Source organism: Carassius carassius, chromosome 50 (assembly GCF_963082965.1).
Source record: "Carassius carassius chromosome 50, fCarCar2.1, whole genome shotgun sequence".
NCBI classification, from domain to species: Eukaryota; Metazoa; Chordata; class Actinopteri; order Cypriniformes; family Cyprinidae; genus Carassius; species Carassius carassius.
This window is the reverse complement of record NC_081804.1, coordinates 188,850-204,849: the sequence shown is the minus strand read 5'-3', so window position 1 is coordinate 204,849 and position 16,000 is coordinate 188,850. Positions and strand designations below refer to the sequence as shown.

At 40.0% G+C, this 16,000-nt stretch overlaps 1 protein-coding gene across 1 annotated transcript; it reads right to left on the bottom strand.

Moving 5' to 3' along the window:
- Positions 1-1,613: 1,613 nt before the first annotated feature.
- LOC132133785 (DNA-binding protein RFX7-like) lies at positions 1,614-14,250 on the bottom strand. Its single transcript, XM_059546755.1, has 10 exons — positions 13,859-14,250; positions 12,421-12,454; positions 8,279-8,364; positions 7,836-7,874; positions 7,563-7,685; positions 7,360-7,488; positions 7,135-7,207; positions 6,800-7,007; positions 6,339-6,640; positions 1,614-6,246 (listed from the first exon to the last, which is right to left on the bottom strand). The coding sequence occupies exons 1-10, from the start codon at positions 13,969-13,971 to the stop codon at positions 2,767-2,769; spliced, it is 4,587 nt and encodes a 1,528-aa protein (XP_059402738.1). The 5' UTR covers positions 13,972-14,250; the 3' UTR covers positions 1,614-2,766.
- Positions 14,251-16,000: the final 1,750 nt, after the last annotated feature.

Genomic DNA, 16,000 nt, shown 5'->3' with positions numbered 1-16,000 from the left:
TTTAATTTTTGGGTGAACTGTGCCTTTAACTGTATACATTTCTTAATCTAAAACAGCTACATGCATACATTTTTCTGCTAAATGCATACAACAACGTGTTATTTTAATATCATTGAGATACTGTTAAAACTTAAATTAAAAAATAGAATTATTTTCCTGTGCTGCAGTGTCAATAAGAACCAACAGAGGGCGCTCAAACTGGACAAACACACTTCAGGGCAACACAGTGTTGTTTAAAAATGTTTATTGGCTTTTAAAACCACTTAAAAAAATCTCACCTGTGAGTACTTTCCATTGGAAAAAAAAAAGGAGAAAAAACAAAACATCGCTGAAACACTTCTGCAATATCAACAAGCTACTGTCCACATAGAGCAGATACACCAGCACATCAGAGGCTCAAATCTACAGATCCAAACTGACAGACAGAATGAACATGTTCTTCTACAAGACTGACCTGACGAACAACATCTGCGACATCAAACCCTGTGTATCAAAAGAGGACTGGAGTCTTCCTAACATAAAAAACGGTAGTTAATCAGTGCCTTAATAAACGCCGGAACATAAATATGTACAGCTTTCTTCACATAGGCATTTTATATATATAAAAGAAGAAAGATTAAAGATATTCAAAACAAAAAACAAGAACAACGTTCATTAACAAAAACTGACTTATTTTAACTTAGTTAACATGTATAGCTTCTGAAGAACTAATTTTGTCCCCTCTCGTCCTGTTTTGATTGGCTAAAAGAGTGGTCACTACAAATACTACCATAGATAGTTTAACATACATGCGCACATACAGTCATTTTATAACATGGCAAAGCATGTTGGCTTTTTTTTTAACTCGCTGTAATTTTAAATATCATATTTTCTTCTCGGATACGAGAAGTTGTACAACGCGGATCTCACTGAGATTAGAGCTCATTGCTACACAAGGCAATTATTCATTGTCGTTTTCGAGCACAGGTGAGTAATTCCCCTGTTTACTGTCATTAGAAGAAAAACAACGCGGGCACCAATTATTGTTTGTTGACAGAAAAAGAAACCCAACTTTTAGTGCAATAAGATGAACGTTTTCAAACCATTTCCAGTGTCTGCTTCTTTGATTCGACAAAATTTAGCTATGTCACGATTAAATTAACTTTATATTTAAGTCTTATCTAATTTCTTTTTTTCTTTCGATAAATCCATGCTGTAATATCCTCTCTTCATTTGCACATTACATCTGCATACGCAGGAACCAATAAACTTCTAAGAAAAATGGTATATTAGCAAGCTACAGACCCAACATTTACTAGCACATCACAGGAAGCCAGAAACGTAACGAGCGAAACATCGTGCTGGCTATGGATTTATGATAAGTGTTTTCTTCTTAAGGGCACTCGAATCTATCTAAAAATCATCACCATTAGCGTCTTGATAAAATGGAAATCTCATGATGACAACTATGTCCTTTTTACAAACGTCGCACTACCTACAGCCTAGAAACTTAGCCTTCGTGAACTTGTACAGCATGCTCCCCATACATAGTTACCTATACATCCGCCATATACATACTTTACACAAAAGCTAATTCACTTACTGTAAAAACAAAAACAGTTTGCAACGGATTGCAATCTCTTGTTCTCCACAGCTTTCTTTGGCATGGAGTTAAGGCTGGAGAAACGACACAGGTTTGCCTGTTGATCTCGAGTTGGTAAGAATATCTAGCCATCACCATACCGTCGTCACTACCAGTTTGAAATTATGTGCTAGCAAAGCCTTCAAAATGGCTAGCAACCATCTGATGATGGACAACTGCTAATTCAAGTGCACCAAGGTCGTTCTTTTAAAGTAATTCTTGAATTCAGAAGCCTTTAATGAGATGGGATAAGGCCTTAGACTCTGGAAATAAGGCAGACGAGTCTTTATATTCCCATTTTTTTTGAGAGAAAAACAAAAAACAAACTGGAAATCTCATCCTTCCCCAATAGTTTGGATTTAACAGTACTGGTATTATGGCCTTAAAACCTTTTCCCCCAAAAAATGTGTAGAATCACTTTGACGAAACAAATGATGGCTGATGAAAGGTACAGTAAATGCGATTCTTTAAGTCAGCACCAAGTAGCACCTAAGATCTTCGCAGTTCACTGAACTGACCGGTTTACGATATGTAGATGTGATATTTCACCTCTGCTGTACTTATGGTACATGGGGGCACTCGCAAACTCGCAAAAGCCACGTTACTGGATCTTTAGACAACATTCTAGAAAGTGAGTTTCCCCAACGTCAATGATTTGTTATTTGGAATATTGCATTTCGTTTCAATACAAGAACAAATTATGCACTCGTTTTAGTAGGAGGAAATATATGAAAGAGGGATATGCTTGTGCACCAGGTGATGTCTCATCATATTGAACGTACTTTACTACCAGCTGGAACCAGAGGAAATATCTGACCGCTCACTGTAAATGACTTCTGAGTGGGAAGAAATGACTGGAATGATCTATGAAATCATACAACAGGAATACAAACAAAACGGCTGTAAAAATAATAATAATAAAATCAGATAAAGCACATGCCTGTATGACATTTACCTCAGGCTGGCACTTTACACTGGACAGTCCAAAGCGTCCAGATTTTTGCTGCACAGACACATTCAATATTTTTGTACGTTAAGAATACACAAAATGTTGCAATACAAAAAAACAAACGCTGTACAGAAACCATAAATATAAACAACAACAGACAACAGCAACATCAACAGTAAAAGAACAGGGAATAATATCATCCCAACATTTCCACGGTTGGCTGGTCTTTATTCTCCAACCAATCAAAACCAGCAGAATTCACAGTATCGCTGCAAATCTGCTGAAACAGAGGATCGTTCTTCAGTTCTTCCAGTGTGGCGTCTTCATATTGGTCCTGCTGCTGACTGGGGTCAAACAGCAAGTTGGGGTCCAAAGTGTTCAAGTCATTAATGCTACTCGAAAGGTCAGAAGTCAACCGGATATCGTTCGAAAAGTCAGAGGCGACAGCACTGAGCTCTGAAGCCACCTGTCCGACGAGTTGGGAACTGGGGTTGAGGCTGTCCTCCCCCAAGAGATCCTTGACAGTAGTGTTGAAGTCCAGCTGCTCTTGCTGCTCCTGATCCACAACCTGCTGCGAGGTTTGGGGCAACAAGTGCTGCTGGGTGAGACCTGGGTCAACTTGTAACTGTTGTTGGTCCGGCAACTGCAACTGTTGGTCCTGGAGTTGCAACTGTGTGTCTTGAAGTTGCAGCTCTTGATTCTGGAGTTGTAGCTGTTGATCTTGTTCCTGGAGCTGAAGCTGCTCTTCTGGTTGCTGCAGTCCTGAGCCTGATTGTGCTCGACTTTCACCGCTGGAGAAGGAGACTTGCTCCTCTCCCGCACTTATGAGGTAACCCGTCTTCTGGAAGTCAAAAGGCAAAGGGCTTGTGTCCAGAGGCAGCTGCTGGTTCTGAGAGTTGGGGCCTCCGGGGAAGCCCTGTGTCATCTCCAGGATTTGGGTTAAGTTCATCCGTGCTGTATATTTGGCGGGCAGGTTATTTACACCCAGCCCTCGCACTGTGTCATCTCCATCCGTGTCCATCTTGCTAAGGAGCACGGTGGTGATTTTAGCACTATTGCTTTGCTGCCTCTGGTGACTGATGGGAAGCAGCTCAGACTGCATCATGATGTTTAGTGGAACTGATTGGCTCCTCTGGGCCAAGCTGCTGGCACTGACCACAGACTGGTTGTTGGACAAAATGTTCAGGACCTCAGATGTCAGGGGGCAGTTAAAGGGAGAAACAACAGACCGTGGAGTGGTGTCTGTTTGTGCAGTGGTGCCGCTAAGGTTACGCTGACGAACTGCTGGGCTAACGCTGCGACACCGGAAGGTTCCACCTCCAGATGTAGATGTGCTTCCTGTCCCTTTATTGTCCAAAGGAGCTGGGATGGCAAAACTTTCTTGCTTGCTACTAAGGGTGGTTTGCTCTCCTTGTTGCACTGGAGAAACGGTTGTTAACCTTACCAAGTTTCCGTCCTGATGCCTTGATTGACACTGGAGAGATTGACCTGGGATGGCAAAAGCATGTGGTTTACGGAAGTGGTCCTCGACCAGATCCTGGTAACTGGGCAGGATACCAATGGTGGAGTTGGTGGATATAACAGGAGACCCTGCGGTGCTGTTGTACCTGTTGTTGATCCACTCCAGCTTGGCTTTATCTGGGTGGGTGGCCATTGGTCTTTGCATGGGTTTCACTGGACTGCTGGACACAACGCTACCATCATGATATCCAGTTATACTAGAGTTTATAGGAGTGAACGCAAAGGGATTGCGGCATTCGATGGGGCTCGGAGGAACACTGCTGCTGCAGTTAGACAGTGGAGTACTGATGGGTGTATGGCGCCCACCCAAGATGCTATCCACTGGGGTAACAGGTGCCATTCGAGAACAAGGGCTTTCTCTGGTTAAGCAATGCCCCCCTGGTAGCATCTCGGAGGTAGGAGTTGGTGTAGGTGTTGGTGTAGGAGTGGGTGTCGGAGTTGGTGTGTGGACTGGTGTGGCGCTACTGTGAGACGAATGATAGAACTGTGTACTTGTCTGATGGGGCGACAGGATTGTTCCTTGGCCAACCGTGGCGTGACCTTGTAGGGATATATCAACACAGCTCAAGTAGGATTGCAAGCTGCTATTCAGCTTCATCTGTTCCTCCATCTGTACAAGCTCTTCTACAATACTGTCCTGGGTCATATCATCATCATTGAAGGGGAAATAGTCCATGCTTGCTTGGGCTCCTGCAAAATCAACAATGTCCTGCTGAAGAGTGAGCCGACTAGTGGTCTCAGATTCCTGGGCTGTCAACGGTAATGGATTAGCGGCAATCTGCTTGTGTTCTGTTTGCATCTGTTGTGAGTAGTCTTGCAATGAACTCTTGAGCTCACTTACAGTAGATACCTCCTGAGAAACGTCACTGCTGATTTGTTGGTGACTTGAGATTTGCTGCAGTAAAACTGTGCTTTTAGCAGAAGCAGTTTCATTCTGGCTAATATCAGCAGCTTCATTTGCGAGTTGTAAAGAGCTCTGAGGATTAACCATCTGGGAGATGTCCAGGGATCCAATGGGAGTGTCAGAAAGAGCTAAGATTTGAGTTGGAAGAGAGCTACTCTGTTTTAGTGTAACTTTGCATGGAGCGCTCTCTGGTCTTGCTGGAGTGCCAGGTCTCTGAATCTTCTTAGCTGCTATTACAATACCAGGCTTGGCATTGCTTCCACTATCCAAAGGTTGCTGGGAAATGAATACTCTTTTAACTGGGATTGTATGGGTTTCCAAAACAGATGCAGAACGTTTACGAGGGCTTTTTGGACCAAGACCAGCATCTTTAGAAGAAGTGCTTGCAGTTGCCATCACACAAATGGATGACAATTCAGCATCTACATTCTGGCTAGTAACAGTTAAATACAAAGTACTTTCTGGTTGATCGTTGTTGTTATTGCTGCTTGGGGCAAGAGCCCCCATGATTGTACTTGAAGGGGTTGTAGAGTCACTCTTGGCCCTTGTCACTCTCTCAGGCACAGGGGATGCCTTAATAAGAAGAGAGGGTTCACTGGAAGCCCTGAATTTAGTGGCTCTTTCATTCTTTAGTCCTGTTCTTGCCCCTGATGAAGTGATTTGTTTATCAACAGCAGTAGCTGAGTAACTGTCATTCACAGCTTCAAATGTCACTTTTACCTCACTAGTAACAGTGGATGCTGATGGGGTTGGGGTCGTAGAGGGACGTCCAGTTTTCCCAGATGACTGAAGAGACGTGACAGATGCCCCATTCTGCGCTAGCTGGATTTGGCTAGATTCTTCCAGGAAAGCTGTGCTACTGATACCTACCGAAGCAGGTCTCAAAGGGGTAGGAGTAATACTACTACTACTACTGCTACTGTTAGGCGCTAATGAAATTGCAGTCATCTTGACCACATTGACAGAGCTAACATGGGGCGTGGGCATCACCGTCTTGATGGGGCTGTTGGTTATAAGAAGTGTTTGGGGCGAGCGAAGTGCAATGGCACTTGTGGCAGAAGGTTTAGGTAAAATCTGGGCATATCGGTGTCTGGCCAACCTGTCACCGACTGGGCTGGCAGGGATATTTTGGGGCGTTTTTGGAGACTGCTTAACAGGTTGTGTCACAACCTGGAAGTTAACAGGTACTACTTTTCCCTCTGCTGCCCCAACGGGACTTGGAGAGGTCATTAGTTGCCGGTTTCTCTGAACCTGCAAATTACACAAACAAAAGCAATTGAAATAATTTGTCATTCAGCAATGTCTAATCATCCATACCCTGCTATCAACCAAAATCTGCTTACTGTGATAGGACTTGGAACAGCAGTGACCACGATGCCTATGGTTGGTTGAGGGGACAGTAGTGCAGGACTTCCAGAGGTCAGGCTGGATCCAGGGCCGGGTGTGCCCGCTTCTGCCCTTCTGGCCTGGGCATCAGTGGGCAAAGGAGAGGCGAGCTTCTGTTCCTGCTGTTTCTTCTGGATCTTCCGCTGCAGCTGTTGTTTGGCGTCTACAGAAGGCGAAGGGAGGGTCTTCACTTGGGGCTGGAATAAGTTGGCTTCACCAGTTGGCACAAAGGCAGAGGCAGGCGTAGGGGTTTTCATACCTGTATTTTATCAAAGAGATTCAAGTTAAATACAAGTAACGAACATAGTTTGAATGCCATACAAGTAAAACTCCTCAAGGGTGCAACAAGTAGCTGCTACAACCGACATTTAATCATGCATCGTCTAGATTTGTATGCAAGGCCATTTTTGTGTCTTGCCTGTTGGGGTTCCAGTCATGACAGTAAGAGCTGCCATGGATTTAGTGCCTATATAGTGACTGTTGAGAAGAAAGCGTGCCAATTCCTCCACACTGTCAAACTGGCGACTCAAAACCTTCTGAGCCCATTCGCAGACAAGACCGCAAGCTGCCGAGCGCATCTCATCCTCAGCACTGGGAGACTGTCCAGTCGACTCCAACAACTCACACTAAAGAAGCCCAGCATTAAGAGGGGATATGCTTATCAAACTTCATTTGAACACCAACACAATGCTGTTGCAATTAGGGCATGATATGAATCTCTAGTTTTGGACTTGACAGAAACAGGATACTGACCCCATCTCCTGATTTGTGTAAGTCCAGGTTAGGGAGTGATGGCATGTGCACAAAGGCTTTTTTTCTCAGTCCACTGTAGCAGTACGTAACACATTGTAAAGGTTCACAACAATTCTCAATGAACACAAAATGTTTCAAAAGCAAATGTTGTGAAGCTTTAGGTGTTTCACAGGTAGGAACCTACGGTATCTCAAAATCAAAATATAGGCAGTAAGATTTTTCCACACAAAAGGATATTTTGATTTCCCCCTCATGCCCAAACGGCGTGCCTTCATGTTCGGAAAAACATTTTTCATGATCTTTCCAAAATCAGCTGCACTTAAAGGATGGTAACCCAGATTGTCGCAATAACTCCTGAAACACAGCATCAGAAACTTATGAGAACAAGCAAACACAACCTCTGTCCATTCCAGTGTCAAATAACTCACTTGTATTCGTCGTACACCTCTTGTTTTGGCAGTGAGGTTTCTGGGTGCTCTTCCAAGTGATTTCGGATCCAGTTGAATGCGTACATCTGTTGAGTCCGACTGGACGACATGGAATTCTGGTCGCTTTGGAGAAAACAGAGGAAAATAAAGGCTTAAAACAGTGATGGTGCAGCACCAGAAGGGTGTGCGTACATTTGTTGGTCCTGTGTAATATATCATGTTACAAATGATTTCAAAATTATTTTCCCTTTAATATAGTTAAAGTTGTACTACCATATTGCAGGACTTGCAGAGCCCCTCTGATTTTCAGTTCTATTGGACATCATGTTGGTAAAGAGGGGTTGACATGATGGACAGATAAGGGAAAACAAATGATAAAACACAGGAAGCCTGGTATTGCAATGTCATAATTTACACAAAATCTATATAAATGGCCAAATGATTAGCTCATGTGAAGCCAACAACAAATGCAAAATTAAACAATATTACAAAAAAATTATATTTGCAAATGTTTAGATTTTATGTTTTTTAGATTTTTAGAACATATATGCATGTTTTACTGAAAGTAAATAAGAGTGAATCATAAACATCAGACGTATATGCCATGAGTGTATTTGATATCGCAAAGCACAAAAATCACAAATAAGAAGTTCAAATCATAAAAACAGAGGAGGGGGATATGGACAGGAATATTGTAGATAAAAAATAAAATGTACCTTTTGTCATTGCCACTACTGGGACTAGAAGGCAACTTAAGGTAGAGGTAGAGCTTTTCAATATCTGTAAACTTCTCAACATCTTGCTGTGTGAATGAACAACACAAGGATTATGAGACAAAGGCAATTCAGACAAGTTTGACATTATTTTTACTCTTTAAGAAAAATGGCATGTAAACAGTCATGCAAAGGTATTAAACGTAATTAAAGTGTGAAAATCAGTGAAATTTTATGACTATACTAAAATGTATTTATTATTTCAATAGCTGAGTTTTTCCAATAAAGGTTTATATTTGGTTGTGATGGAGATTCCACTGCAGCAGAAATGTGATTTAGCAACTTTTTCTCCAAAAAATGAAAGAAAGTTAATTATTATCATACATAATATCACATACCCACACCATTATCACACACTAAAATTCACTTAAAGGACTTGATTTTCGGCCCCTGCTAAAGACTCCGCAGCCCATGACATCACTGTATTCCCCTGCATTAATTTCCGCAAGGTTGCTGTATTGTACGGGGAGAAGCAGAGCCCCTGGAGTCGGCCAGGCGCACAGTACCAGAGCGTGTCTGTGCTTATGACCAGCAGCAAACCTGCAGTCCTGCCCTGCTCTTAGCTGGTTTCCATGTAAACCCTGACAGTAAACATGCATGTCAATGCTGACAGACTGGCAACACATCGTTTCAGCACAAGCTCCGCCCACCTCGCATTCCATTGGCTGGTGAGAGTGATTCCTCTCACCTCGTCCTATTCTATTTGCCTCTTTGTTGCTAGGGGGAACCAGCGCTCATGAATGGCTGGACAGCCAATGAGAGTAAGAGAAAAAAAATAAAAAGACAATTCACTGTTATTACCTAGACGTACCATGTAGTGGTTATAAATCCTTCCATCCAAAGCAAACAGCCTTATTATTATTGTTTGACTCTTTACAGGCTTTATTATGCTCATTCTGTCTACTCTACAGCATTATTAATCCCTGTGATTATTTTACACCATCATTCTAACACACTATGACATCTGTACGCAGTAGTTATCTTGGCTCTGTTTGGCTGTACAGCAGCCAATTGCTGAGCAACAAAACACATTACATGTAAAATTGTACACTGTACCTCATATTCTACCACACACTATTGCATTTTGTACCATATGTATAGTGCATGTCTAAATTCTGATTGGATCATTTGAGTTTGAAGTCGTTTTATGTTGCTTTCACAAACAGCTTCAGTCGCACTAATTAACTATTATTGACTGGTGAAAGAGTTGTTTATTCTGATTCTGATTAAACTATCAAGTGAACATTGGTGTCTTATCATATTGCTGTGGCCGTCCTGTGTCATGTCATCCCAAACAAACACCCTTTAACCGTGGTAAAAGACACAGTTTGAGTAGAGTATTACTTTTACTGTCCTGTTTATTTGTACATTCACACACTGTAGAGTAGCTGTTAATGTATTGATTAGCTGTACTCACAACAATTTCCATCAGCATATCAACATCGTATGCCATTCTATATTCATTCCAATCCATTCCACTCTATCCTGTTCCAAATATATTCTATTCATTTCCAATCTATATAACAGCATCCAATTCCATTCTATACAATTCCAATCCATTCTATTCAATTCCAATCTACATAACGGTATTCAATTCCATTCTACACAATTTCAGTTCATTCCATTCTATTCCAATTCATTATACTCCATTCCAATCTATAGAATGTCAATGCATCCCATTCTATTCGATTCAAATCCATTCTATTCAATTCCAATCCATTCCAATTCTATTCCAGTCAATTCAGATCTATTATATTCCTTTCCCGTCTATACACTTCCAATTAATTCCACTATATTCTATTCCAGATCCATTCTATTCAATTCCAATCTATATAACTGAATTGTATTCCATTCTATAAAATTCCAATACATTCCATTCTATTCCATTCCATTATACTCCATTCCAATCTCTAGAATTTCATTGCATTCCATTCTATTCAAATCCATTCTATTAAATTCAAATATATCCAATTGCATTCAATTCTATATAATTCCATTCCAATCTTTACAATTTCGGAGGATTGACCTTTCAGTTTTGTCAGCTTTGCCTGGAACATAACATAAAATTGTGGATATTTCGGTCAAGTTTGTCTAACTATCCTGAAATGCCTCTTGAGAGATCACAGCAAACTTAAAGCCTGCTCTCTGGCGACAAAGATATACTCAACAACCAATATTCATCAGCAAAACAGCAGTAAGACAAGTGCAAGGAATGACTTCTTCATTTAGGTCCTCACTTGAAGTTAATTTACAACATTTTGCTCAAATATGTTGAGAATGAACAATCGTTCAAAGATTACTGTGGATTTACCATAATACGTTATAAGCTAATAATAACACAATACTTAATTAAATACTGTGGTAATAAATGCTCACCATACTCAAATACCAAGACATTTATTTGATCATTCAAGGTAATTCACAGAATTACCATGGTACAAATGGAGTAGGTGATACAGCAAATATTTATGAACATTACAGATATTTAAGTTAATAATTTCTGTGAATCAGTTCGGCTGTTCTTGTAGCTTAAGTGACGGCTCGAAAAATAGCAAAAAGGTATTGTTAAACATAAAGACAAAGTATTCTCTGTAGTGATACTTATATAATTACAACCTATTGTTTTATCGGTTATGCTAGTTTTTGTTTTAAATATTCAGAATGTACTTGTCTGAAACAGCACTTTTAAAGCACTTCAGAGCAAATGCAAATATTATGTCACCCATATTTAATATGGCCAAAAGGTTTTTAGCTATCCACCTTCCTCCCGAGTAACTGATGAGCAACTATTTGAAAATCTGGAATCTGAGGAAGCAAAAAAAAAAATCTAAATATTGAGAAAATCATCTTCAAAGTTGTTCAAATGAAGTTCTTAGCAATGCATATTACTAATCAAACATTAAGTTTTGATATATTTACAGTAGGACATTTGGTCTAACAGGTGTAACTTCTACAAACATGTAAAGGAAGAATTATGAAAAATACATCATCCGAGAAAGATGTAGCAGGACACTACGATACTCCCAGTTGAAGAATAACTATAAATGATTCCACAATGATAACTGCTGAAGAAAGCGCTGTTTTGATGAAAGTGAGTGTCCTTCAGATGACACACACACACACACACACGCGCGCGCGCGTGCTGGAACTAAAAATAAATCACACTGTCAGACAGTAACGAATATCACTATACTCTATACTCTATACACAATACTCTTTACATGATCAGAATAGTCTCAAAATGAACACATTCACCAAATATGACTCACAAACTAGTGACCTCATTCACAAACGCAAAACAGTTCATGAACACGTTTTCGTAAATGCAATGTTCTACATCTAAAAACTGAAACTTGTCCAATGTTTTTAATAACATACTACCATGAAACCCATACTGTCCCTGCAGCGTGCACTGTGTTCTGTGCATACTTTGCTGGTTTTCTGTATGCATGTAATACTCCTATGATCTTCTACACGAGCCTAAGTGTGCATTATACAACCAGAGCACTTGACACACAATACTGCATCCCACAATGCTATGTTTTCAGCTTGACCGTCCATTTCCAGCATGATGAATGAACCAGATGCTGGTTTATCTGGTTCACCAGTGGCTGATAACTACATAGACGGGAAGCCAATGGGCAGAGTAACACTGATATTTAAAATATTTATTAATTACTTAATGCCAAATCAGCAGAAAAAGCTATTTTCATGGTAAATTCAGTAGTAGGAGTTAAATAAAAATAAAATCATAGTAAAAACCTTTAGTTTGATATATGACAGTAAATCTAAAATGGTCACAGGAAAAGTATATTTTAAAAATGCTGTTAATAAAAAAAAAATCATTTATAACAATTATAGCAACATTATTGATGTAATACTTCCCCATATTATCTCTAAAAATGCTATTTAGAAGCAACAGCAATATAATAAGACTTCAATATTCATAAATGGTTACATTTATAAATAACCTTTAAAATCTTCAACCAAGGGAAACTAAAATATAAGCACATCTATAATATAAACAACAATGCCACGTGTCTGATAATACAAAATGTTTCTGATTAATGACATGACAGACTTACCAAAATACTCTCCACTTTTGATTGTACTGATTTGCTGTGAAACAAGAAAAACTGATTATTAGACCGGTTGTGCTTCAAGAATAAACACACAAACAAGACAAGCTGTTGAGTTCCTGATAACAGGGTGTTTCTTGGAGTTGGTTGCGCTTGTTTAAGATAAAAAAAAAAGAACACCTGTCTATTCATTTAACAGGTTTGTTGGTTCTGGAGAAATTACGCTTTTATGGTTAAGTGCATGTAGATCATCTAAAATAATTTTAATGTCTGATTTATATGAGAAATTAGGTATAAGTGGACTTTCAAAATCAGTCAGACGTCACATTGAACTGAAATCAGACATTGTTTGCAATGATATCAGATAACCCATGCAATGAAATCATACATCCATTGCAACTAAAATCAGACATCCAAATGCAATGCTATTAGACAGACTCTGACATGATCACATGCACTGAAATCAGATATTACTTGCATCTGAAATCAGGTATGTCATTGCAATGACCTCAGAAGATCCATGCAACAAAATAAAATCAGACACCATCCCCAAGCAATACAATCAGATATCATATCCAAACAATTAAAACAGACATCCCAATGCAATAATAAATCAGACATAATTTGCTGATTTTACGTCTGATGAGATTACATCTGATATCCAGTTTCATTGGATTGGGTTGAATGAATTCATTATGATGTCTGATTTTATTGCATGAGGACTTGTCTAATTTTGTCTAATTGATTTCTGAAGTCATTGCATGAGATGTCAGATGTAACTGCATGGCATATCTGATTTCAATGCATGTCTGATTTATAATTGCATTGGGATGTCTGATTTAATTGCTTGGATTTGATGTCTGATTCTATTACATGGGGATGGTGTCTGATTCGATCTTGTTGATTTTCTGATGTCACTGCACGGCATATCTGCATCTCAATGACATCAGAAAATCAAATCAGACGGTGTCTCAATGCAATGAAATCATACATCTATTGCAACTGAAATCTGACATTTTAAATTAAATATCAGACATAATCAAATCAATTTAAATTATACATTACATGCATGCCACGGAATGACATCAGACATCCTATGCAAATACATCCCAAGCAGTGACATCAAAAGATCCATGGAAGAAAATCATTCATCATAAGCAATATAATCAGACATCCAAATGCAATGGAAGTAAAAATAGCAATGCAATGACATATATATCACATGCATTTGAAATCAGCTGCACCATGCAATGGAATCAAATAATCGAATGCATTTATAAACCAGCCATAACCACATGCATCAGATCCATAATCACAAATCAGATGTGCCATGCAACTAAATGTAGGCCTGCTGTCCATTAGACATCTGACATCATATGTAAACAGCCAAACATCACATGCAATGGAGATCAGACACCGATCCAAGCGAGATCGGATCTCTCACCAAATGGAGTTCTTGATCTTGTTGTACTGCAGCGCCGTGGCCTCGGGGCTCTGCAGGGACGCTCCGGGAGCACCGGGCTGTTGTTGATCATCAGCCATCACGGTGAGATTCATGCATGAGAGGAGGAGCAGGAGCAGGAGGAGGAAGAGGAGGAGGACAGCTTCAGCGTGTAGGCCTCATGTGAGCGCATAACGCCCGGAGCCGCGGTGAGACGAGCCTTTACCGGGAGCACGGACCGAGCAGCGCGGGCCCGGCGGTCGGACTCGGGCGCATAAACGAGCGGCGGGCGAGAACAAGGCGGAAATACACGGAGATTCTCGCGCGGCGGACAGAAACAGCAGCAGCAGCCACGGACCGAGCGCAGGCGGAGACTGCGCATGCGCACTGACACACTCCCGAGATGAACAGAACTAATCTCAGAGAGATTTATACACTTTTAGCTAACCCTAACCAACCTATACAAAAGCTCAAGATGTAATACTGTAGTGCTTTTTTTTTATACAAATACATACTAAAGAGTGCATTGGTATAACATGGCCAAAACGTGGTATTACTATGGTACATTTTGGAACTAGCGAATAGTTCGCAGCTCGCTGATGCGTTCATTAAATGTTTCCAATGAAGCTCTTTAAACCTCCAATTTGAGTCTGAATACCACAAAATAATTCTACACTGTCCTCTGTTGGCGAAACAGAAGAGAAACACACAGCATTGACTGTAACTCTACTGCCCTCTGCTGGTGATACACAACAGTACAACAACACTAACACACTGCTGCTGGACCATGTGCTCCTACACTTCTGCTTATATTATGACCAATTTTATATTCAAACCAACTTGTTTGATTGCACCAGCATGTCTTCTGCACTACAATATGTAGAATATTGCAGTCTATTTCTAACTGCATGCATTTTTTTAACAAATAAATAGGAAGAATTTCACTCATAGATGATCTTTAAATAATAAAATAATTTGAAATGCTGATGTCAGTGTCCCATAAGCGCTATCTCACAATCTTTTCTCAAGTGTTGTTTATTAAAGTTATAATGAGGTCAGAGGTTTGGCCATGAAAAATGTGTGCTGCTTTAAAAACCTGCAAATCAAAATAGCAATTTGCAGTATTTTATTATTTGAGTGGATAATCCAAGCACTGTGCATTGTCATAATGTTCACCTTGGAGATTGAAAATGTTTTTTTTTTTTTTTTGAGACCCCGGGAGCCCAAATTCAGACCCAGAACAATAAAACTCACAGAAGAGGTGGGAGTTTAAAAGAGGAATCTTTATATTACCAAACTGCAGGGAGAGGAAAGTTGATATAAGTCATGATCTGCAAGATTAACCACAATCTGATGTGATCCGACCACCTCAGAGAAAACCAGTGTTGAGCTGCTGCAAGAGCTTTTGAAGCACAGCAGCTGTGGTCAAAGAGTTCTGGGGTCTCATTTATAAAACTATGCGTAGGATCTTTACTAAAAGTTTACGTGCGCCCAAAAGCCAAAAATGGCGTACGCCAAAAAATATTCCGATTTATAAAACCGTGCGTACGCACACCTGTAAGCAAGGTTCCCTTTATAAATCACAGATCACCCGCAGATGTGCGTACGTGAACCAGCCTCATATCCCGCCCTGTACACGCCCATTTTTAACCATAAATAGTCAATGCAAATCACCTCATGATTGCTGATCAGCATGTAAATGAGAGTGGAATCCCATATATACCTGGAAAACTGGCATGCGACCCGCCAATTAATTAATCCAAGAAAGTGAAAACGTGCATTTCTGTTAGCCTAATTTTAATAATGGCGACAGGTGAGAAAAGAGGAAAAAAACGTAATTTCTCAGATACTGAGATTGAAACACTTGTAGGGGAGGTGGAGGCTCGGAAAACTGTGTTATTTGGTGGCCACAGCAGTGGGGTCACTAATAAAAAGAAGCAGTGCGAGTGGCAAAGTATTGCTTCTGCCGTCAATTGTGTCAGTGGGACAGAACGGACAGTTGCAGAATTAAAGAAAAAATGGTCCGACCTGAAGGTATACAAATTTTTTTTTTACCAACATATTACATTTGTGTTTTATTAGGCTATATACCTATATAAATAGCAATATTGATTTTCAAAAAGTTTTATTTACATGTGCTTACAG

Excerpts from the sequence above, each read along its gene's own strand:
- LOC132133785 (XM_059546755.1), bottom strand. The coding sequence starts at position 13,971 with ATGAATCTCACCGTGATGGCTGATGATCAACAACAGCCCGGTGCTCCC. Across the intron at positions 7,489-7,562 it reads GAGGTGTACGACGAATACAA|GAGTTATTGCGACAATCTGG; the intron begins GTGAGTTATTTG and ends GCTGTGTTTCAG. Across the intron at positions 6,247-6,338 it reads CTGTTCCAAGTCCTATCACA|GTTCAGAGAAACCGGCAACT; the intron begins GTAAGCAGATTT and ends TGTAATTTGCAG.